Source organism: Lutra lutra, chromosome 13, assembly GCF_902655055.1.
Source record: "Lutra lutra chromosome 13, mLutLut1.2, whole genome shotgun sequence".
Taxonomy (NCBI): Eukaryota; Metazoa; Chordata; class Mammalia; order Carnivora; family Mustelidae; genus Lutra; species Lutra lutra.
This window is the reverse complement of record NC_062290.1, coordinates 58,262,904-58,285,553: the sequence shown is the minus strand read 5'-3', so window position 1 is coordinate 58,285,553 and position 22,650 is coordinate 58,262,904. Positions and strand designations below refer to the sequence as shown.

General features: G+C 49.0%; 1 protein-coding gene across 1 annotated transcript in view; it reads right to left on the bottom strand.

Annotated features, from left to right (window-relative positions):
* The window catches only part of LOC125083962 (dynein axonemal intermediate chain 1-like), a 59,622-nt gene that overhangs the window by 15,154 nt on the left and 21,818 nt on the right, over positions 1–22,650 (bottom strand). Inside the window, 10 exon segments of the mRNA XM_047701005.1 lie at positions 8,121–8,164; positions 8,433–8,550; positions 11,701–11,785; positions 14,723–14,857; positions 16,509–16,568; positions 17,576–17,695; positions 17,938–18,059; positions 18,328–18,454; positions 20,534–20,614; positions 20,797–20,895. Coding sequence (XP_047556961.1) covers positions 8,121–8,164; positions 8,433–8,550; positions 11,701–11,785; positions 14,723–14,857; positions 16,509–16,568; positions 17,576–17,695; positions 17,938–18,059; positions 18,328–18,454; positions 20,534–20,614; positions 20,797–20,895 — 991 coding nt within the window.

The window sequence follows — 22,650 nt, the reverse complement described above, 5'->3', positions numbered from 1 at the left end:
GGGAAGGGCACACAGTGGTTGAGGAAGGAAAGTGTTTCTGCTCTGGAGAAAGCAAGTCTCTCACGAAGAGGAGGAGCTGGGGGCTTCCAAAGCCAGGTGGGTCACCCTATGTCTGACGCCACCTCAAAGCCAGTAGAAACAGGCCTTCAGATGGTGTGGGGAGCTGGCCATCCCTCAGCCTGTAGGGCTCATCCTGGGTGGGCCCCGAGGGCTGAGCCTATAAGGGAGAAATCTGCAGCTGCTGAAGGAAGGTCTCTGTCCCCCGCAGATCGCAAAGGGCTCGAACTGGGCAGAATGAGAGTCATTTGTAGCTCTTTTTGTTCATCCCACAAGTCCTGACTGGGCCTCCCATCGGGCTGGACCCTGGCAGGGACAGAGACACTCCACTGGAGATGTGGGCGGGCCCCCAGCAGCACCGGGTGCTAGGAGAGAGACAGACCCTCATGGGGTAGGGAGCGGTAACCGCCAGGACACTGGGATCTACCGACGCCCTTAATGTGCAGTCTGTCCTCGATGCTGGGCGAGTCTGGCAGAGGCTGGGTGGGCAGGGGAGTGGGCAAGCAAACAAGCGAATGGAAGGGTGAGTAGGCGGTGACTGACTCTTGGGCTGGGGACTCAGATGCTCCTCTTATTTCACCAAGGGGCCAAGGCGGGTATGACCCTCACACTTGGTCCTGCTGTGGCACAGGACCTGTCCCCTCAAGGGACAGCAGTGACCCCCCCCCAACCCTGCATGCATACAGTCTTCATGACCAGTGAAACTAGAAAAGAGGGTAAGAAACCCTAGGCTAGATTAATAACTCCGTAGTAAGGACATTTCTGACCTGCTCACAGGACCACTGAGATTGGAGGCTGGGGCTTTGGCTCCCGATTTTTATAGATGGGTAAACTGGGACCAGAAGAGAGGAAACCATGTGCCCGGCTCCTTCAGACCCATCACATGGTGTTTGCCTCGTGCAGTATTTTGTTTATAGCTGAAGTTATACCTCACTGATCTGGTCTTTATGTGGAGGTGGAGAAAGGAAGGGGAAAGCAGACCTAAGGGGTGGGTGGCGACTGGCAAAGCCAGTCCAGTCTCTCCAGAATCTGGACTAGAGAATGTGTAAGGGACAAGGCAGTCACAAACTATTTGGGAGACTTCTGGTAGAGAGAAGCATGGACTTCAAGAGACAGGGACACAGAGAGCAATCAGTCACACTAAGTCCTTAGGTCCTGCCTGAATTCCCAGGCCACATGCAACCCGACAATGAGCCTCTGCTTCTTAGTTCACCCCTGGTGGCCTCTTACTTGCAACCAAATGAGCCCTCCTAACATAAAGATCATGATTCCATTCCATCCCTTTCCTTTCCTTTCTCTCTCCCTTCCTCCTTTTCTCCCTAACTTTCTCTCTTTCTTCCTTCCTCTTTTTCCCTTTCCCTTTCTTTCTCTCTCTCTTTCAGTAAGCTCTATACCCAACATGGGGCTTGAACTCACAGCCCTGAGATGAGGAGTCTTGTATCATGTTCCACCAACTGAGCCAATCAGGCACCCCAAGATCACAGTTTCTAATCATGGCTAGACTATGTGTTTCCTGAATTCCGATCCAAGGTTCTGTCTGCCAAACCACAGCAGGAAAACACAGAAAACTCTCATTTAACTGGGGCTTCCTCTCCACTCCATCTTATTCTATGATGTTCTCATCACAGGGCTGATTCCAGTGGCACCTGTGAGACCTACTTCATTCTCTGAGTACACCCAGTGTGACATCATAGGCCAAACCTCCAACAGTACCAGCATGAGATCATCATCTTGTCTTCCAGAAGTCCTAAAATGACATCACTATTCAAGTCACCGGGGACCCCCCACATGATATCATCGCTCAGGTAACCCACAGTCCTAGTGACTTGTCTAGTCATCATTGCCCAGCGATCCAGCATATCCAGTATGATATCACCAACAAGGTCACCAGCAGCATAGTACATCATTGCTCAGCTCTCCAACATTCCCAGTACGATGCCACCCACCGGGAGTCCCAACACAACATTGGCATCAAGGGGTCATCTAGAGTGTTTCAGTTCCCAGTGGAGACTAGAATCCCATCAGGCTCAAGGCTTACAGAGCCCTGGCCTCTGAGCCCTGGGGTATTTTGTCCTGAATACCACAGACTCCCTGGTTCCTCAAAGTAGGACTGGAGGGTCCAATGACACAGATGGGAGCCCCAACCCCACACTCCATTATATAAAGAGACAGAGACTCTGAAGTCTGGGGCCAGTGAGGAATTCCAGTTTCCTCCAGGCTTCAGGATTTCAGTAAGTCAATGTGGCCAGGTAGAAGGAGCAGAGGAGGAAAGAGAGAAGAAAAGGAGGAGGAGGAGGAAGAGAGAAACCACCCAGTCTGTGACTCTGAGACAGAGGGAGAGGGCTGCACACCTGGCCTTAGCTCCACTTTATGCCCTTGCCCTTCTCCAGGAAGCCTTCCAGATCATTCAGCCTCTCCTCGTGTGGGCCCCCTCTGCTCGTCTCTACCTGTATGTCATTATTACAGGTAGTCATGCACGGGCCTTTTCCTCAGCCTGCCCCAAAGGCTCCACAAAGGATGGAGTGAGCATGACTTAGCCCAGCAGGTTTACTCTCTTCGTTGGGAGGGTTCCCTCTTTCTTCCCCTGTTCTGCTGGATAATCTCTAAAACCTCCCTGACTCTGACCCTCTATGATCCACAACAATCAGGGAAAGAGAGTCAAACTCTGTATAGAGTCTGATCTGGCAGTTGTCAGAAAGCCGTACTCTCAGAGGTGGAGGGGCTCAATTCCACCCCGACCAAACTCTCCCTCCCTCGGCTCTGCGGTAGCCCCTGGCAGTCATGCCCAATGAAGAGCAAGGATGGATGTCTTCTTGAACTGCATCCACTGGGGGGATAAGGGGGGGGCTTGCTCAGTCCCAGAGCTCTACCCCTGCCCTGAAGTAATGACTCTAGATCACAGGGGGCTGCTCTGGAGAGTTCTGGCTGTCAGGAGAAGGGTGGGCTCTTGCTCGGGATTCAGGGAAGGAAAGGGAGACAAAGGGCATGTTGGGGTGCTGGGCTAAAGCCAGGTCAGAGGGAAGTAGATGCCAAGCTGCAGAGACAGGCTACCGAGCCAGCCTCAGACAGCAGGCCTCCCCTCTCCTACTGTGGCTTTCCAAATGAGGCCAGCCCAAGGTGGACTCCAAGGCAGCCGCCGTTTAACGATTCCCTTATTAAGTCATGCAAGGGGCATTTGGAGGGGAGCTGCATAGGCAGAATAACACCACCTTCGATGTTCATGTCCTAATCCCTCAAACCCATAACTATGTTACTGAGCAGGCAAAAGGGATTTCGCAGCTCTAATTAAGTTAAAGACCTTGAGATTATCTTGCATTATGTGAGTGGACTTAATGTAATCACAGAGGTTCTTATAAGGGAAAGAGGGAGGCAGGAGAGTCAGAGAAGGAGGTGGAGAATAGAAGCAGATGTCAGAATAATGCAATTGCTGGCTGGAAGGGGGCCACAAGCCATTGAATGTGGGCAGCTTCTAGAAGCTGGAGAAGGTAAGGACATGGATGTTGCCCATGAGCCTCCAAAAGGAATGAAGCCGTGCTGACAACTGACTTCAGCTCAGCAAAATCCACTTTAGACTTCTGACCCCAGAACTGTGAAATAATAGAGATGGGTGTTGTTTTAAGCCATTATGTTTGTAGAAATTTGTTACAGTAGCAATGAGAAAAATATGTCGTAGGCATTCTGGGAAGTTTGACCCAAGCTCTACTTCAAGGAACGAGAGGGAGAAGCCCCAGAGATGATAGCTTTTCCTGGGATGAGTTGGAAACCCTGTCTCTAGAAGTCTGGCGGGGGGAGGGGGGTTGGGTGCCATGATCCCCAGCTCTTCTAATAACAATCATGAAACCCTCCCTCTACTTCCCACACCCACCCTGCCACCTTGCACTCCAGAAACAGAAATGCCCCGTGGATTAGGATTTTCACAGTCTCCAAAGGCAGGGGACTATCCCAGGGGTCACCAGGAAAGGGCATCAGTGCTAAAGGGTTCCAAACCTCCAGCCTGGCCCAGAGGCCGTGGTGCCAGGCTGGGTTCAGCCTCTCAGGTAACTGGGCTTTTCTGAGCACTTTCCTCCGATGAGAAGTCATATTTAAGAAGTGTGGGAAATAAGAGCAAGGCCTTGGAGACAGAATACATCAAGCGGGACATTTAATTTGATTTAGGGAAAATTAGGCAAACATTTGAGAACCTAAATAACTAACCAGTAATTAAACTAACAACGGGAATGCCCTTGCACTAGAACCCGGCAAGCATGGTGGCCTTTATGGACTGTATTTACAAAGAGACCTGACAACATAATTAGTCCTGTAAATTTTACACAGCCTGCAGCTGAGGAGTGATGGATTTTGCATGTGGAGGATGAACGGGGAGAAATGAGGTAGATGAATTTCCATTTTCAATAAATGAAATTAACACTGCTTAATTAGTGAAGCTGACAAATAAATGATCAGGAAAGATTTAAATCCCTATGAGTGTGTCTCTGGCCGCGGCAAGCTCAGAGACAGACCAGGATGTGGTGGGACAGAGGGGGAAAGGGTTCCGTGTGGGGACTCAGGGCCTGACTTTGGCTCCTCTTGAGGGCTGCCCCCAGAGGGAGGCCAGGCTGAGGGACAGCTGACTCCTCTTTCTTTCTTAGATGTGGCCCACTGAGTGGCTTCCCCCTCATCTCTGTGTGAGCTGATCAGGACCACACAGAGGGCCCAGGATCTCTTCCACCATCCCCGCCCAACAGACCATGAGGAGTTCCCATTTCCCTGCTATCAAGTGGCTGATGGGCTGGAAAGGACCCCTTCAGTGCCACAGGCTGACATAATTGTATCTCTGCTTTGCCCCGTGGGCTGTCCCTTCCTAGACTTCTTTCCCTTGGCCTCCGGCTTTCCTCCATCTGCTTTCACCTGCTCACGGCCTTTCTCCACTCTGCTGAGAATGCGGAGCCTGGACTCAGGGGCAGCCCAGTCTTTGCTTTCTATGCAGCTTGAGGTGCCCCCATCCCTGCATCCTCCCTGGCACCCACGCAGGGAAGGCAGATGCAAATATTTCTGTGCTATTGCGGGCAAGTGCCTGGACCCCCTTTTCCTTACCTACTTGCCCTTGGCCTGGCCTGGCTCCAGCCAGCCTGCTCTGTGCTCAAATAGGAGACTGGCCCCAGTCCTTCTTAGATATGAGCCTACCGCCGCCAAAGTCCTTTTTAGCTGGATTATAGAATAAATGTCTGGGAATGCCAGGCAAAAAGAGTCCTGGGCTGAGCTCATCAGGATCCAACCCAAATTCTCACTCCAGTGTTTGTAGGAGGCAAAGGCTGATGCTAGGAGGCTGGCATCGGAAGTTTCCCCAGACAGTGTGCTGGACGCTGGTGAGCCAGCCGCTCCTCTCAGTGACCTCATCAGTGACCAGGGTGCCCTTCGCCTGCCTCAGCTTCGCCCTTTTTCTTCCAAGGGGGCATCTGGGCACTGGAGAGCACAGGACTCCCAGAGGTGACCTCAGAAGTGAACGCAGGAGCCCTTCTGAGTCCCACCTCAGCCTGGCTCAGTTCAGGCCTCTGCGGAGATATGGAGGGCCCTGGGCCATTTTCAGCTCACTTTCTTTTGGCTCTTTCCTTATCAGCCTTTGAAACATTCTCAGGACTTTCTTAGCTTACAAACAAAAGAACTCTGAAAAAAACTTACTCCACATCATATTTCTCTAGCCATTGCCCAGCCTCACTGACAGATTCCCAGAAGTCCCAGTATTCACTCTTGCCATTGTCCCACCTTGGTCACGCCCATGGGCAAGCTGGTCAGTAACCCTGTGCCTGCGGAGGCCCCAGCCCATAGTACCCCTGCTACTCCTGGGCCTGTGCTCTAGAGGAGGTAGGGGCCTTGTCTGGTTCTCCTCCATCCCATAGCCCCCTCTCTCCGCTTGGGTCCCCTGAGAGTCCTGCAGGAAAGCTAGGGGACAGAATGACAGGCTGTCCTTTATTTATTTTTTTTTTTTTAGATTTTAATTATTTATTGACAGAGATCACAAGTAGGCAGAGAGGGAGACAGAGAGAGGGGAAGGAAAGCAGGCTCCCTGCCTAGCAGAGCCGGATGTGGGGCTCCATCCCAGGACCCTGGGTTCATGACCTGAGCCGAAGGCAGAGGCTTTAAACCACTGAGCCACCCAGGTGCCCCCAGGCTGGTCCTTTATATGTGGGTGGTTCCTAGAGTTCACAGGGCACGTTTGCTTTTCTTTTTGGTGAGTCTAGCAATGTCCTGGGGTGAAGATCCAGCAGGTGTCAGCCTCTTCAGGCTACCAATAAGGAAGCCAAGGCTCAGAGCAGCTTCTGGCCCCAGGTCTCACCACCGGGCGGTAGCCCTTCGGCCAGAAGTTCTACAATGGACTGATGCTGCCCAGGCGTGTAAATGCGGCCAGCAAGGGACAAAGAGAACCTCCCTGGGTGAGTGCTTGCCTGAAGGAGGCTCCTGGGCCAGCCAGGCTTGGAGTCCTCCATGCCTGAGGGCTGGGTTACTTTTCTCCACTGCTCCTGGCTAAAGCGGCCGCTGGGGACAGCCTCTGCCTGAACCCAACCAGCTGACCCTGCTTCTGGCCCTGCATGGGAGGAGGATGGGGCTAGACCTGAGCCAGTGTCCCCTCCCACCTGCTAGGGAGCCTGCCTCAGCCCAGCTTCAGTCCTGGGCAGAGAGCCTGAGCCAACAGCAGCCTCATAGGGGGGTCCACACCCACTCCTGGGAGGGCCAGCCCAGCCCCCAGGCCCTGTTCCAGGCCCAGTAGCTGCAGCAGAAGGGGAGGAATGTGCTAGCTCCCTGCCAGAAGGGGAGGGTGCTTCCAGCCTGGCAGCAGCCCACCCTCAGGAGTAGGGACACAAAGTGGGCATTTAGGGCATCCTCAAAGGCAGCACAGACCACGAGACTGGGAGCAGCTCCAAGGTCTCCTCCCTGAGAGGAATAATAAACACCAACCCCTCCTTGCCCTCCCTCCTACCCCCCAGCCTGAGGGAAAGAATGGGCCGGGTGCACAGGCGGTCTGAGGGGCAGAGACCAGGAGCCTGCACGTCTGCCAGCCAGCAGAAGCTTGGAGAATGGAAGGGTTTTTTCTGTTCATAGATGCTGATTCTCCCAGCCAGAGAACAGGCCGTTAGCGGGGGGGGGGGGGGGGGAGCTTCTGCTAACATGAAGTGTGGGGCCCTCTCCCGTTAGGAAGGGGGAATGTCCAGCCCAGCACGGAGGTAGGGGCTTCTTCAGGGAACACAGAATATGAAAGGAAAGCAAAACTACCACACAGTTACCATGGTGCTGCCTCCTGCCTCAGGGATGAGGGCGGACTGGCGGGGGCAGGAACAGCCTGGACAATAGTGGTCTTCCAGGGCCCACAGGCCAAATGATGAACATCAAGCACCTACCTTCCCCCACCCCTGCCTGCTCCAGATCCAGATCAGGAACGTTCCCTCTCCCAGCCTCACCTCTAGTCTTTCCCCAGGTCTGGTCCAGTCCACTTTCTCAAGCTTCCCAAACCTATTTCTCCATTCCTATGCCACAGTCATGGTCCAGGTCCTACCATCTCTTCCTGGGGATCCTCACCAGTCTCCCAAGTGGTTTCCCAGCCCCCAGTCTCATGCCTGCCATTTCCCCCTGCCCTGGTTCTGTCCCTGCCCTTCTTAAATTCCTTCAGTGATTTCTCCTCAGGAGAATGTCATAAAACTCTCCTCAGGAGAATCTCCAAGCTTCTTGGAGTTGTTTACCAAGCCATTCGGGGGCCAACCCTGGCTCCCTCAGCAGCTTTATTTCCTCCCATATCTCTTGTGCCTCCAGACCTTTGCATATGCTGGTTCCTCGGCCAGAAGTGCTCTCCCCTCTTCCTTCACTACAATAAAACCTTTAGGGCTCACTTTGGCATAGTCCTTCACTCAGTGCTAACTGCTGGTATGGTTGTCTGTATTCCCCCATCAGACTGGGAGCCTCTGAAGACAGTGACTAGATCTCAGTCCTCTTATGTCTTTCACACCTCACAAAGAGCTCTCTGCACTGGTGCTTAAGGTCCTTAAGTGTTTGCTGATTGAGTGAGCAAATGAACAAATAGCCAGATTACTTACAGGAACCATGTCCCACTGCAAACAGATCATTGTACTTTGGATTCCTGCAAAAGAAATATGAATCCGTTGGCCCAGGAAATGAACGTGGTTTTCCCAATAGACATGAGCCTTCCCACGAACACTGGTGCCTAACTACACTAAAGACATCTACTATTGACTTTAGAGACATGGGCTGATCGCACAATCCCATAAGAATCCCAGTCCCTTTTTTTCTATAATGCTACGCGTCATCTTCAGAGTGGTTAAGCGCAGTAGAAATGCCCCAGCTCAGGCGCTCAGGGCCTCTGGGTTTGCTGCAATGTCCATACTCACCAGCAGAGGGCGGTGACAGCCAGGCGCTTGGCTTTGTCGTTTTGGAACTTCCAGAGCGGCAGCAGCGTACCCTCCAGGTCTCGGTATTCGTCAGCAGCATCCTCGTAGTACTTAAAATCTTAAACACACCCAGGCTGAATCAGCCCTGGGACTGCCATTTTATGGCAAACCCAGGCCTGCCACTCTCTGTCTGTACCTCCTTGGCCAAAACAGACTCTTGTGTTTCAAAGTGGGAATAGTAATAGTACCTATCTCAAAGGACTGTCGTGAGGATTAATTGTTAATATATGTAAAGTACTTAGAAAAATAGCTGGCACATAGTCAGCTCTCTAATGTTATTGTTACTGTCATCACTGTTATTGGAGGCAATTTACAATAAAGTAGACATGTCCTCTTAGATAAAATCCCAGGTTTGTCCATCTTCACACCCGCTGCTAAGCCCCACTGTGGTGAAGCTGCCTGGATCCCTGAAATGGGTTCTCTGGATTCAAGTTCATCTCCTGCCCTAAATTATCTCTGCTTCCCGTTTCCTCTAACTTAGGTAGAAGCTCCATCTGTCTTGTCATTTGGCTAAATAGAAACCTGGTAATCCTTGACTGATCTCTTTACATCATATCTCATATTGTCCTTCTGATGACTTTTTTTAATCCATTCACTTCTCTCCAAACCCAAAGCCACTGCCCAGGTCCCAAGAACCATCACCTGCATTACTACATCCTCCTCCTAATTGGTATCCCCACCTCCAGTAACTCCTCCTCCAGTGCCCACTCCCCAGAGCTACCAGAATGAGAACAATCAATCACCTCATCACACCACCCCTCCCCCCCACTGAAAACCCCTCAATGACTCTGCTTGTACAGGCTCCCTGGTCAAACCAAGGGTCCAGGCCACGACTGCCATGTCATTTGCAGTCAGGTGTTCACATAACCTCTATATCAAATCGTGTCTAGAATGTTCTGCTCCTCCATCTTCCTGGCAAACTCCCACTAACTGCAGATCCAGATTAAACTCCTTCTCTGTGAGGCCTTCATTTTCTTGTTAAGCAGAATTCATCTCTTCCTCCATTCCAGCCCTGCCTCTTCTCTGCTGAAATGTCTGTCATGCTGTGTTGCTTCTATTGATCCTTTTGCCCGTCTCCCCTACCAGACAGCTCCTGGGGAGCAAGCAGCTTGTTCTAGTCATCTCTGGACCTGCAGTGCCTAGCACAGTGCCAGCCACAGAGCAGACACCCAATGATTGTTCAAAGAACACAATGAAATAAATCACCAGAAGTGAAAAATTTCTCAGTCTTTTTTTCCAAACAGGGGTGACCCATTAGAAAATGAATCCTCTCATCCGACACGGTCAAGGACATGCCTAGGCACTGGCCCAGCCTTGAGGTTGTGGGACCACATTCAAACCTCAAAAATGTCTCGGAACAACAACAAAAAATCAGAGCGATCAGAGGCATGAGCCTTGATCATATAGGAGAGCCCCGAGCTTAGGCTGTCTTTGAAAATACCTCATTTCAGAGAGGAGATTAATTGGTAACACTTTTCTGTTTTCACTTCTTCATGATTAGACTTTCCCTTTGGGAAAAGAGTGTGCAATTAAAAAAATCAAAGTTCAATGCATTTTTATGTGATTGTGTTCTTATAAATGAAAAAGGTTCACCAAGGCCAGTTTCTCCATGGATATTAATCGTGTTTGCAGCCCTTTGGTGGGCTGGTTGCAGAGGCTGGGTTTCAGGAAGCCAAGCTGTGTGAGTGACAAATTCATTCAAAGCTGCTGTGTACTTTGACAGCTTTGAAAGCACTCAAGGTCGTTTTCCAGCCTGAATGATAACAAGGGGGCTTGTTTAGGCTGCTGGTCTTGGCAGCCCTGGTTTCTATGTCCCATGGGTGAGCAATGAGCATCAAGTCACCAAGAAGAGCCCTAGGCTGTCAGCAAAGGAGACCAGCCAGCAGTGAGGAGCTGCCAACTTTGGGGAGGCAGCTGCTCCAAATAAATGCACAACCTCTTAGGGAAATACAAGCCACTTGGGAATGTGCTGTTCATGCCATGGGAAGGATTCTGTTTCCCTGGCTCTGTCAAAGACACCAGAATTTCCCAGGCCCCCAGGATTTAAGCATTTCTGAATCAATCTCTTTCTTCACTTCATCACTAATTAATCACCAGCATAGACTTATTGAATGTTTACTTGAAATGTCTCTTCAAGCTCAGTGGCTCTGTAGCCTTGCACTGGAGCACTTAGGCTATAGATCCAAAGGGCCTGTGTTCAAGTCCCAGTGGCTCCACTCACTCCTCATACTGGCTGCGGTTGTGAACAAGTGGCAATGGCCCAAATTTCTCACCTATGAAATGGAGAGAATAATGGTATTCACCCAATAGCGTGGAAGTCAGGATGATGTAAAGTAATATGTGTAAGTTGCATAGCACAATGTCCAGTACCTGGGCCTTTCCCAGGGAATGCTGATGCTGGCTTTTCACAATTATAACTGCTTCCTTTTCTTTACCCCTGCAAAAGGTGGGATGAGGCCCATTCTACCCCTCAGCTGAACCTCACCTTCGTCTCTGTCCCTGTATTCTGCCCCATTGCATCCTTCTCCAGCTGACCTCTCACTGGACTGTGTTGCTGCCTGGACAGGACCTTTGAACTCTCTGCAGAAAAGCTCAGATTCCCTGAGATAGTCCAGGCCCTGTAGCCTGGACTCCAACCATCTCTGTAGCCTGAACTCTCACTACTTTCCAACAAACCCCTGCTTGAGTCACTGAGTCTGCTGCCCTTTGTCCTCAGAGTCCATTCCAATTTGTTTTTACCACCGAGTGACTGCTTATGCTGTTCCTTTCCCAGAATATCTTCCCTTTTGCTAATCTCCCATTCAGACTCTGCTTATCCCTTGGCACCTAGCTTAGCCCTCCCTTCTGCCTTCCTTGACTGCTGCCACTCATTCCTCATTTCCCTTCCTCCATTCCTGAGGATCCCCAGAGCTGTTTCAGTCTGCATTCTAGCATTTATGTTGTCCCCAAGCTGGACACAGTAGAGACAAGAATAAGGAAGCACTTGTGAGCGAAGGGTGTGTGTGTGTGTGGCAGAGGGAGAGGGAGTAGGAGAGAAGCGGACTCCCTCCTGAGCACAGAGCCCGTAGGGCTTGATCCCAGGAACCTGAAATCATGACCCAAGCCAAAATCAAGAGTCAGATGCTCCACCAACTGAGCACCCAGGCGCCCCCTGAGGAATTCTTTTAATACAAGCAGTAAGAGTAGTTGCCAGCACGTTAAATCTTACCTTGAGCAACATCATCATATGTGTTCTGGTTGACCATCCGCTCCACAATTTTAGCAGCCTGAGTCACTTTGGTGATGTCATCACTCTGTGGAGATACAGAGGTCACAGGTCTTCATAGCTAGCTCCTGCAGAGCTTATGCCTCAAGCCACAGCCCAGAGGTGCAATTGTCTCTCTGACACCACCCACCCAAGATAGCTCTGTAAAGAAATCTCTTCATGCCTCAAGGAGCAGCTCATGTCACCACCCCCTTTTGGGAATGCCCAGCTCATATGTGGCATAAGGAGTCTGCACTGCCATACTTGGCTCCTGGGCACAGCCTGCCTCATGATCTTTCATTCTGAACTTGTTCTGGTGAAGGCATATCTTGGTGTACAACACGGGACTTTGGAGAGAGCCCAGGAAGGGTATTGGAGGGAAGAACGGAAAAGAGAAGGTAAGAGTCTTCTTTAGTGGAGACAGAAAGGTTTCATCATCTCAGACAATGACAAAGACTCTCATTAAAGGCCTCAGATAGCTTCTGATCCAACTTATTTAGTCAAGAGTTGAGGAAGAGATAGAACCCAGAGAGGGGACAGAGATATGCTTGTACATAGGGAGTATGAGGCAGAAGCAACTCCTAACCCAAGGTTTTGTCCAGGTGCAACCCTCAAGGTGCTCAAGAAGGCCAGGCCCATGGCTCTTGAAAATGATATTTCCTAGGAGTGTTGGCATCAGGAAGAGGATGGCTTCTGGAGATACATAGACCTGCATTCCCTTCCCATTCTGTGGATTAGGAGCCAAGTGGCAACTTTAGTTAAGTTACCTAACTTCTACTATACTAGCAACTGTACACGATCTTGGGTTCTCACAACAATCTTGCAAAGTAAGTATCAGTAGGATGTCTTTACCAATGAGGAAACAGGCCAGAAGAACCCAGCTAATAAGTAGCAAAGACAGGATCTAAACTCAACTCTGTGGACTCCAGGTATCATGCCCACAGCCCCATGGAGAAAGCCAGTCCTTCACTAGCCTGACCACCTTTGCCTGGTCCTGGCAGACTCAAGGTTTTAGATGTGCTCTGAGGACAGTGTGGTGGACTGCTGTCTCCCTCGTTCTGGATACTATGCTACTTGAGCAGACATAGCTCTTCATTATTTCTGACTAAACTTGTGGCTTCTGAGTCCTTTCTCCCCTTCCTGTCCTAATCTTTCAGACCAGACAAGCTTACATTCATTTCTATACATTCATCCAAATCATTAATGAGACAGAAACCTGAAATCTATCATTGCAGACCTTCCTATAGGGTATCAATGAGTTGTTCTGCTTTCTCCCCTCCCATGCACTTGAGTTTTATATCAAACTCATCAGATGCAGGTCCCTGAAAAAAGGTGTCACTCTGTTCATACGCCGGGCCTGAGCAAAGGGCCACTCAATTCTACAGACAGCCAGGCCCAGTACTTGGGATTCCCAGTTAAAGCTCGATTCCCTTGTGTAGAGGTTTCACACTAAGGTGTTCACTGGTGTTGGGGGTATCTTACACCCCACAATGTCCTGCCACCACTGTAGCTTCTTGGTGCAGAGGACTGGAATCTACCTGCATCACAGCCTTCAATGTCAACCAAGCTGGAAGAATCCAGCGTAGTCCCCCTTCCCTGGGCACATTAGACACAAAGTCTGATAGACATGTTAGGCACCAAGGGCTTAGACCAAAGGACAGTTTTCAGTCTCAGCCACAGGGACATTTCTTCTGTTCTCTGGGTCCTGGCAGCTACAGTTAAGGTTTCTATAATAATAGTCCTAACACACAGCCTACAGCTAAATCCTTGAAGGATCTTCAAGTGAAACTTGACCCAGGCCAACAGCTCCTCCAAAGCCACTAACCTCTAGGCAACAGTACAGGGGAAATCAAAGGTCTGGATAGGGCAAGCCATGGGGCAAGGACCTCATCTTTCACCTCTGGGTTCCAGTACCCAGCATGATCATGATCACAAGTTTTGGTCTGTAGTTGAATGAAACTGAATTAGAGAAGTTCATATTAAGCCAAAGCAGGGAAGCCTCAAACCTCTCATAAAATGTGACTTTTATCAGGGACATGAAATTGTGTGGAAGTGGGCGTACCTAAGACAAAGCAAAATTTCCTTTAACTGATCTGTCTTCTGTAGCAGAACCACTTCCCAGAGAGCTGTCTGGGAGCTCTCCAAGGTGCTGAACCTAGACTTCGGCTTACTGTGGCCCTCACTTTCCCACTCTATTGCCGGTCAAACTCATCCTGATACCCATACTGTGACTCTGGCTCCCGACCCAGCTTTCTCTCCGTTGGAAGGGACAAAAGTGGCCTTTCAGCATCTCCCTGTGGTGATCTTCCCTGTGGTGACCTATCACCATAATTTCCATGATGATCCCCAACCTATACTGGCTATACCTACAGTGAGCCCCCCAACCATGACCTCTATAATGACTCCTATATGGTTCTTCGGAGTAAACATCCACCCCAGAATTACCACACCCATTGGCCTGGACGTGCTGGTGACTGTGTATATGTGCTGCCGAAGCGAGCACAGTGCTGGTGACTGTGATCAGCTCTGACTTGCCTTCTGGCCCATAAGACTCACCTAAAAAATTGAACAAATAAAGCCCAAAGACTGAAGGTCAAGAAGAGCAAATCACTCTCCCAAACCTTAGGAGCCCTTGCTCAGGGAGGTGGTGCTTTATTCTTATATCCCACCTCATCCTGAGAAGAATCCTGAGCTCTTTCAAGGTATACTTTGGACTTTCAATAACATTCATGTCTTCTGTTACCCCCCTAGCCCAACAATCCTGAATCCTATAAGACTGGGGAGAAGTATGGAATGCCAGAGGTAGCTCTAGCTCTTCTCACATCTTCCCAAAAGAAAAGAACTATTCATACTTCAGCATTATCACATACACACACACCCCTTAAAGTCTGTGAAGTCCTTCCTGATGGCCAGGTTCCTCACTACCCAGAGACCAAGATCCCACTCAGTCATTCTCTGTGACACAGCCATGAAACCTCCATCAAACCTGGGACTCCATAGATGTCATCTTCCTCATGGTCATCTTCCCCATTTTTTTAGCCACTGGTGTCTTTGCCTTCTCCTTTTCTTTGGTCTTTTCCTGCTTCTTAAGTTCCTCTACATAGGCATCGTAGATCTCCCACTAGGCAAGGGCAAAATGAGAAGGATCATCACACGGCAAAATCTTCATCCAGGCAGCTCCTATTCAGCTTTTAGAGCTTGAGGAATAGACTATGTCAACCCCTGTCACATGCCTCTATAGCATCCTCCACTTGGTCCAGGGTAATTATGTATTCGATGTCTGTCTTCTCTGCTGTCAGCTCTAGGACAAGAATGAAGCTCTCAGGGCACCTCTGGGATGAACGTTCTACTCTGCAGCTTAGAGGCTCAATTGCCAACTAGAGATCAGTATTGCTCCAACCTACAGACCCTGCTAGGCAAAACAAATGGGCAAATATAGGCTAGCTTACATTTTTCTTGGTGATTTATAAGACTCTGAACTAGGACATTTAAAATTTTTTTTTATTTTTATATATTTATTTGACAGAGAGAGAGAGATCACAAGTAGACAGAGAGGCAGGCAGAGAGAAGGGAGAACCAGGCCCCCTGCCGAGCAGAGAGCCCGGTGTGGGGCTCCATCCCAGGACCCCAAGATCATGACCTGAGCTGAAGGCAGAGGCTTAACCCACTGAGCCACCCAGGCGTCCCTGAACTAGGACATTTTAAAAATGTTTCCCCATATAGAGATGTGATAAACTTCACTAGTTCATGTCAGCTATCTACAGCACTGACCAAAACTTCTGAGCATAAAAAGATAAACAAAAGTAAGGGATGGGCACCTGGGTGGCTCAGTCAGTTAAGTGTTTGACTCTTGGTTCAGGTCATGATCTCAGGGTCATAGGATTGAGCACCATGTTGGGCTCCACACTCATTGCCAAGTCTGCTTGAGATTTTCCCTGCCCTCTCACCCTCTGTTCCTCCCCCTGCTTGTGCCCTTTGTCTCTCCCTCTCTCTCTCAAATAAATAAATAAATAAATAAGATCTTAAAAAAAATTTAAGGAAACCCTGCTAACTGGATCTGACAGCAAGAGAAGCCCAAGGATAGTGACAAAGGAACCAGCAAGGATCTGGGACTAAAAAACCCCAGATCACATTCTGTGCTCTCCAGAGTTGGGCAGTCACTGCCACCTGGAGGCCAGATAGACACACCTTACAGTAATGAGTCACCCATGGGCCAATACTCCATGCTACAATACAATTCAATGTTTGTTATCTCATTCAGAGCCTTCCAACAATTCTGTGAGGCTGCTTGTTGTCCTCATTTGACAGAGAAACAGTAACTGATAAATTAAGAATGACATGGTTTGCCCAGGATCTTATAGTATGAGCAGCAAAGTTGGCGCCCGAGCTCAGGTCTCCTGGCACCAAATCCTGCCCAAATCAGCATGGCTACCCAGTAGGATTTGAGGGGGAAAGAGAGTCTGCAGGAAAAATGAAGGCTTCTGGAAGGGCAGGTTAAAGTGCTAACGCTTCAGAGTCAGCCTTGGGGTGCCATGGGTTTCAGAGAGTTAGAAACCATGCTTATTTCCCTCTTTGACAGCCTTGCCCTGGGGTTGGGAGCATGTAGCTGATCCAGAGCTCACAGGGTGGGGTCCCACTGTCTCATATCCCTAGTGTTCAAAGCCTAGACAAGTAGCAGGGAGATAGATGGATGCAGAGGACTCTTTGACAAGGATGCATGGGGTGGGTGGCTGGGGTGTGGTGATGAGTTTTAGACTGATCCAGGGACTCACCTGATTGGCTGTGGCTGAAAAGTTTGTCCTAGGAGGAGGCTCCATCTGGCATTCTCGGTCCTAGAGAACAATGACAACAGGAAACCCACAGAAAGCCCTCAAATCCTTCTCACTTAACCCAGCAGTATATCCTTGGGTGAAACATTTCAGTTGGAGCAGAGGGAGGGATGGAACATAGAACTGGGGAAGTAAAGAGGGCCTGAACAAAGGACCAAATGATGGAGTGAAAGCCTCCATTTTCCTTCTAAGCTTCCTTAGAAAAAGCCCAAGCTAGAAATCAGGGGCAATGAAGCCTGATTGTGCCACTTTCAACCAAGAAAAACTCCAAGTGGGGGATGGACAGGTCTCTGGTCAGCCTCCTGATGCAAGACACAGAGGTCAGCCCCTGGTAAGCTACTGGACTAACATCCCTCATCCTGAGAAGGCTTCTCCCTAATACTGGGGTCTCTGCTCCACCAGAGGAATGCATTCCCTCCTCATTATGTACCACCCATATTACTAAATAGGGAGCACACAGCATGATTAGGAGCTTCCAGAAACCCATCCTGTAGACCTCTGTCCTCCATTCATAGGTTGATTTCTGTAAAACACTGTCTTACATACGTGAGTCTCTCCCCTGAAACCCTGAGAGGTTCCTTCAACCTGGTATTCAGGGTTCTCCATACTAGTGAGCCAGGAAACTTTTCTAGCCTTTTCCAGCTAGTCTATCACAGAGAGCATCAACTGCAGTCAAACTGGCTTAGTTCTGCCTCCCTGGCACATTCTGGCCTCCCCTCTGTCCCCCAGATCTTGACCTCTTCTCCAAGGCCCATACGTGTTTCAGTCTCAGTGAAGGGCTCCAGACTCCTTGTTACCCACTCTGAACTCTTTACAAGGAGTTCTGAACTCTGAACAGCTTACAAGACCCCCAACACATGTTCCCAGCTCTCCTTGGAGAGATGAACTGTGCTGTGCCTGTCATCCTTCCAGGCTAAGAGCTGCTGGGGCAGGGGTCAAGCCTGTTCCTTCCCTGCCATGCAACAGTACAGAACCAGGAGGTCAAGGGGCTGTGGTGGGGGCTGCTCTACCCGGAGAGGATTGTTTAAGGTCTGTGAGGCCCTCTCACTGAAGTTGAACTTGTTGGTGAGCTTTCGCTCCTTGGGCTGCTTGGGAGTCATCAATTCTTCTTCAGTTGCTTTTGCAGCTGCCTAGAAAAAAAAGACCCACAGGACCAGGGCTCAGCTGTGAGAAGAAGGTGGTGGGGAATCGGGGTGGGGAGAAGTCATGCCCTAGGAGAGTCTGGAGTAGGAGAGGGTGATGATGCCAGAGGCTTGCTACCTACAGCGTCTAACTTCTCACCTGCAGCCCCACCCCCCAACCAGTTAGCCCCGAAGTTTCCATCTGCAGCTGGACCTGGAAGGGGAGGGATGAGAGCGGTTCTGTACTGTACCTCAGTGGCAGGCACATCTGTTTGACTCCCAAGTTCAGTTTCAGCTTCTGTTTCCTTAGGCTCTTCTTCTTCTTCGAGGATTTCGGTTTCTGAAATCACCACCTTGGCAGACTCCTGAGAACCTTGATAAGATACTGCAGATGAATCCAAAGGCCAGGCCTGCTGCCCCGTCCCCTGGCAGGGCAAGGCTCTCTTGGTTTCTGCCTTTGAGGCCTCAGCTACCCCAGGGTCCTCACAGCTTAATTCCCAGACCGCAGCAGGGCCGCCAGCTGTGGGGCTTCATGTAAGCAGAAGCTCTGCAAAGTTATGGCTTAGTATCCGCTCCCTAGGATGACCACAGAAAGGAACCTGGGCTCTGGGCCTCCACTTCCTGCCGGCCCCGAGGCCTACCTGCTGCTAACTCATCACGGTAGTGCTGCCGCCGTCCTTCATCCGAGTCTTTGGGGATCAGGTTCCCAACCTGGCTGAAGTGAACTGCCAGTTGGTTCACCACGCCAATAAGCTTATACGTGCCTTCCTAAGAGGATAGGGGGCTGAGTCAGACCAGGGGTCCCAAAAGTGCTGGAGTGAGAATGCAATCTGCCTTCATTCTATAAGGATTAACATGGTCCATCTGTTAACGATATATATAGATAGATATCCCCAAATGTTCAGTTAACCGGAAGTTTTCATTACATTCCAGCTTAAGAAGAGGAGACAATGGGGCACCTGGGTGGCTCAGTGGGTTAAAGCCCCTGCTTTCAGCTCAGGTCATGATCTCAGGGTCCTGAGATGAAGCCCCGCTTTGGGCTCTCTGCTCAGCAAGGAGCCTGCTTCCCTTCCTCTCTCTCTGCCTGCCTCTCTGCCTACTTGTGATGTCTGTCTGTCAAATGAATAAATAAAATCTTAAAAAAAAAAAAGAAGAGGAGGCAAACGAAAGATGTTTTTTCTTTTACGTTCTCATCAAAGACATATTTTTAAATTGTCTTTTCTTTAACTTTGAATAGTTCTGGACTTGCCTATCACTGGCTCTCACATCCATGCCGAGGTATCCTCGTGTACCTGTCTCACCACAGAGCTGAGACAGGTCACACATAGTAATCAGACACACCTGGCCTGACCTTCTCCACACTGTTATTAGTGGATGTGAGGACTGGATAGATTCTCAGAGATACCCCCAATCCCCAATCCTCCTGTTCCAAACAAGGGGCCACAGACATCTAGAAAAGGTTTTTGAGTTTGGCCCTTATCCAGGTCATACAGCAAATGAGAAGCAGGGTTCAGCTTAAAATCCAGGCAACCTTGTTCATTCCTTCTTCAACAAATAATTTTTTTTAAGATTATTTATTTATTTGACAGAGAGAGAGAGAGAGAGAGAGAGGTCACAAGCAGACAGAGAGGCAGGCAGAGAGAGAGGGGGAAGCAGGCTCCCCGCCGAGCAGAGAGCCCGATGCGGGGCTCCATCCCAGGACCCTGAGACCACAACCTGAGCTGAAGGCAGAGGCTTAAACCACTGAGCCACCCAGGTGCCCCTTCAACAAATAATTTTTAAGCAGACGCTGTACAACATGCCAAGTATTTTCCAGGTTCCAGGGATATAAAGCTTAGCAAAAGCAGATGTGATCCCTGTTTTCATAGGGTCTATTAGTCTGGGTCCCCTACCTAGCTTCCTTATTGAAAAGCATCCTAGTTGTACCATTGACTTTGACACCAGGTTTCCTTCCTTCCTTCTATCTTTCTTTCTTTCTCTTTTAAAAGATTTTATTTATTTATTTGACAGAGAGAGCAATCACAAGTAGGCAGAGAGGCAGGCAGAGAGAGAGGGGGAAGCAGGCTCCCTGCCCAACAGAGAGCCCGAGGTGGACCTTGATCCCAGGATCCTGAGATCATGACCTGAGCAGAAGGCAGAGGCTTAACCCACTGAGCCACCCAGGCACCCCTCCTTCCTTCTTTCAAAACATTTCTTCTCAACCCTTTTCAAGTCACATAGAAAATTATTACATTTGTATGACATATAGGGGTAAGTTCTAAAGAGGAGAAGCTCTAGAGAGGAACCCAGCCCATGTGCTCTGACTGAACCAAACCCACCTACCCCTGGAGGGCTGAAAGAATTACTATTTCCGCACATAGGTTGGGATGCTCTGCCTTACACAGTCACCACAAAGCCCTTGTCTCAGGAACTCAGATGGTTGGGAGGATGAAACAGTGTGGCAGCTAAGAACAGGGTTTGTGGTTGTGGGCAGAATGGATTCAAATCCTGATTCTGTCCCCTATTTTCTGCATGACCTTGGGCTTAACCACTCTAAGCCTTGATTTTTTTTCATCTGTAAAATGAGGATAATACTATCTAATTTTCAGGATAGTTGTAAGTTTTAAAAATAATTAAAATAATTTATTAACACAGTGTCTGACATGTAATAAGTACTCATTAAGACTGTAAGGGAGATTAGTAAAGAAATTTTTGAAATCTCTGGAAAAGTCCATGTAAAATTTCAAGGTTCCAGCCAAAGACCAAAGTTTAAAGATGGTCTCTAATAGCGGAGAGGCTTTTGCAGAATAGCAAGTCCCTGCCAAGCCAAGGGGTACCCAGAGGCCCCCACCCCGGGGGGAGACTTACTTTGAAGCTGTACCTGACGATGTTCTGGGGTGCGTGTGGGTTGTTGGCGGTCAGAATGCGGGTGAACTCTTCCTTTAGCTCCTGAGGGAGAGAAATACCCAGAGGGTCCTACATGGAGGGCCCCCCACCTCTTCTGGTACTTGGGGTACCAGCAGACATCTCACACCCAGGCTCTGTGCAGGAGGCTAATCATTACCGTGCAAGAGCACATCTCTGAGGCTGGAGGAGGTGGAAGGGGCAAGGGCGGGACGCGCCTGACTCACCGCATCGGTCAGCTCCAGCTGGTCAGGGGGTCTGACTGTGGCTTTGGACTGGGCCCATTCATCTGCTCCTTCCCCCACATCAGTTCCTGAATCTTCATCCTGGTCAAAAACCCCATGTGAGGGTCAGCAAGCAGAGCAGCCAGAAGCCGCTTCATTCACAAATCCTCCCAGAGGCCAAGCCCTGCCCCCACATGGAGACTACAGAATGCACAATAGACCACTCATGAAAGAGTCCGAAGGAGCTGCTAGGGCTGGAGTTCTCACTGCCTGGAGGATGTTGGCCACCTCAGCCCTTGGAGTCAGGGGTTAGCTGGAACATTGTGGTGAGTCTTCAGAGAGACCGTCAGATTGCTGCCAAAAAACCAAGGACTAGAACTTTCTCCTTTCCCTAATAGATGGCTAAACACCTTGCCAAAGTGGCCTATGGCATACTAAAAAAAAAAAAAAAATCACCCCTATAATAGCAAAAATATGCAGAAAAAACCCCCAAAGAATCCAATTTTTCACTTAAAACTCCTGAAAACAATGGGGCCCCTGGGTGGCTCAGTTGGTTGAGCAACCGAGTCTTGGTTTCAGCTCAGGTCATGACCTCAGGATCGTGAGATGCAGCCCCACGGCAGGCTCTGCACAGTGGGGAGTCTGCTTGGGATTCTCCTTCCCTCTACCCCGGCTTGTGCTCACTCTCTCGCTTTCTTTCTCACAAATGAACAAAGAAAGAAATAAAACCTTTAAAAAAAAAAAAAAAACTATTGAAAACTAAAACAACAAAAACCCAAAATAAAGAGACCCCTCAACCAAATGAAATTAATATTGTGTTGATGAGGTTATGGGAAAATTGATAACCATAAATTAACACAATCTTTCTTTTTCCTTTTTCCTTTTTTTCTTTCTCTCTCTCTCTTTTCTTTTCTTTCCTTTTCTTTGTTTTTCTTTTTTTCTTCTTTCTTTCGCCCTTCCTTCCTCCCTTTCTTTCTCTCTCTCTTTCTTTCTTTCTCTTTTCCTATTTCCATAAATAGTTTTATTGGGACCCAACCACTCTCATTCATCTATGTATTATCTTTTGCTGCTTTTGCCCTACAAGCAAAGTTGAGTAGTTGTACGTGAGACCATACGGCCTACACAACCTAAGATATTTGCTGTCTGGCACTTTACGGATAAAATGTGCCCACCCTCGAGGTACATGACTAAACAGTCGAGTTGCTGTAGTGTTCTGTAGAATTAGATCAGTTTTCTTATCTTTATGTTAATAGTTTTTTCTATTGTGGCAGACTACAGTTTCTGTATGTTTTGGAACAGAATTTTAGAGTTAACCTCTCTTTTCTACTGTGAAAGATAGAAGATATTTATTTATTCCTCAAAAACATGACTTTGGTGCCCTGTTGATGAGCAGGTCAGTCTAACAATTTTGGTGACTTTTTTTATTTCAAGTTCTTATTTAGATTCTAGTTAGTTAACATACATGGCAATATTGGTTTCGGGTGGAGAATTTAGTGATTCATCACTTACATGTAACACCCAATGCTCATCACAAATGCCTTCCTTAATACCCATCACCCATTTAGCCCATTCCTGGCCCACCTCCTTCCAGCAACCCTCAGTTTGTTCTCCATTGTTAAGATTCGTTTATGGTTCGCTTTCCTCTCGCTCTCTTTTTCCCCCTTCCCCTATGTTCATCTGTTTTGTTTCTTAAATTCCACATATGAGTGAAATAATGTGGTATTTGTCTTTCTCTGACTGACTTATTTCACTCAGCATAATATCCTCTAGTTCCACCTGCGTTGTTGCAAATGGCAAGATTTCATTCTTTTCAATGGCTGAGTAATATTCCATTTTATATATACACTCCACATCTTC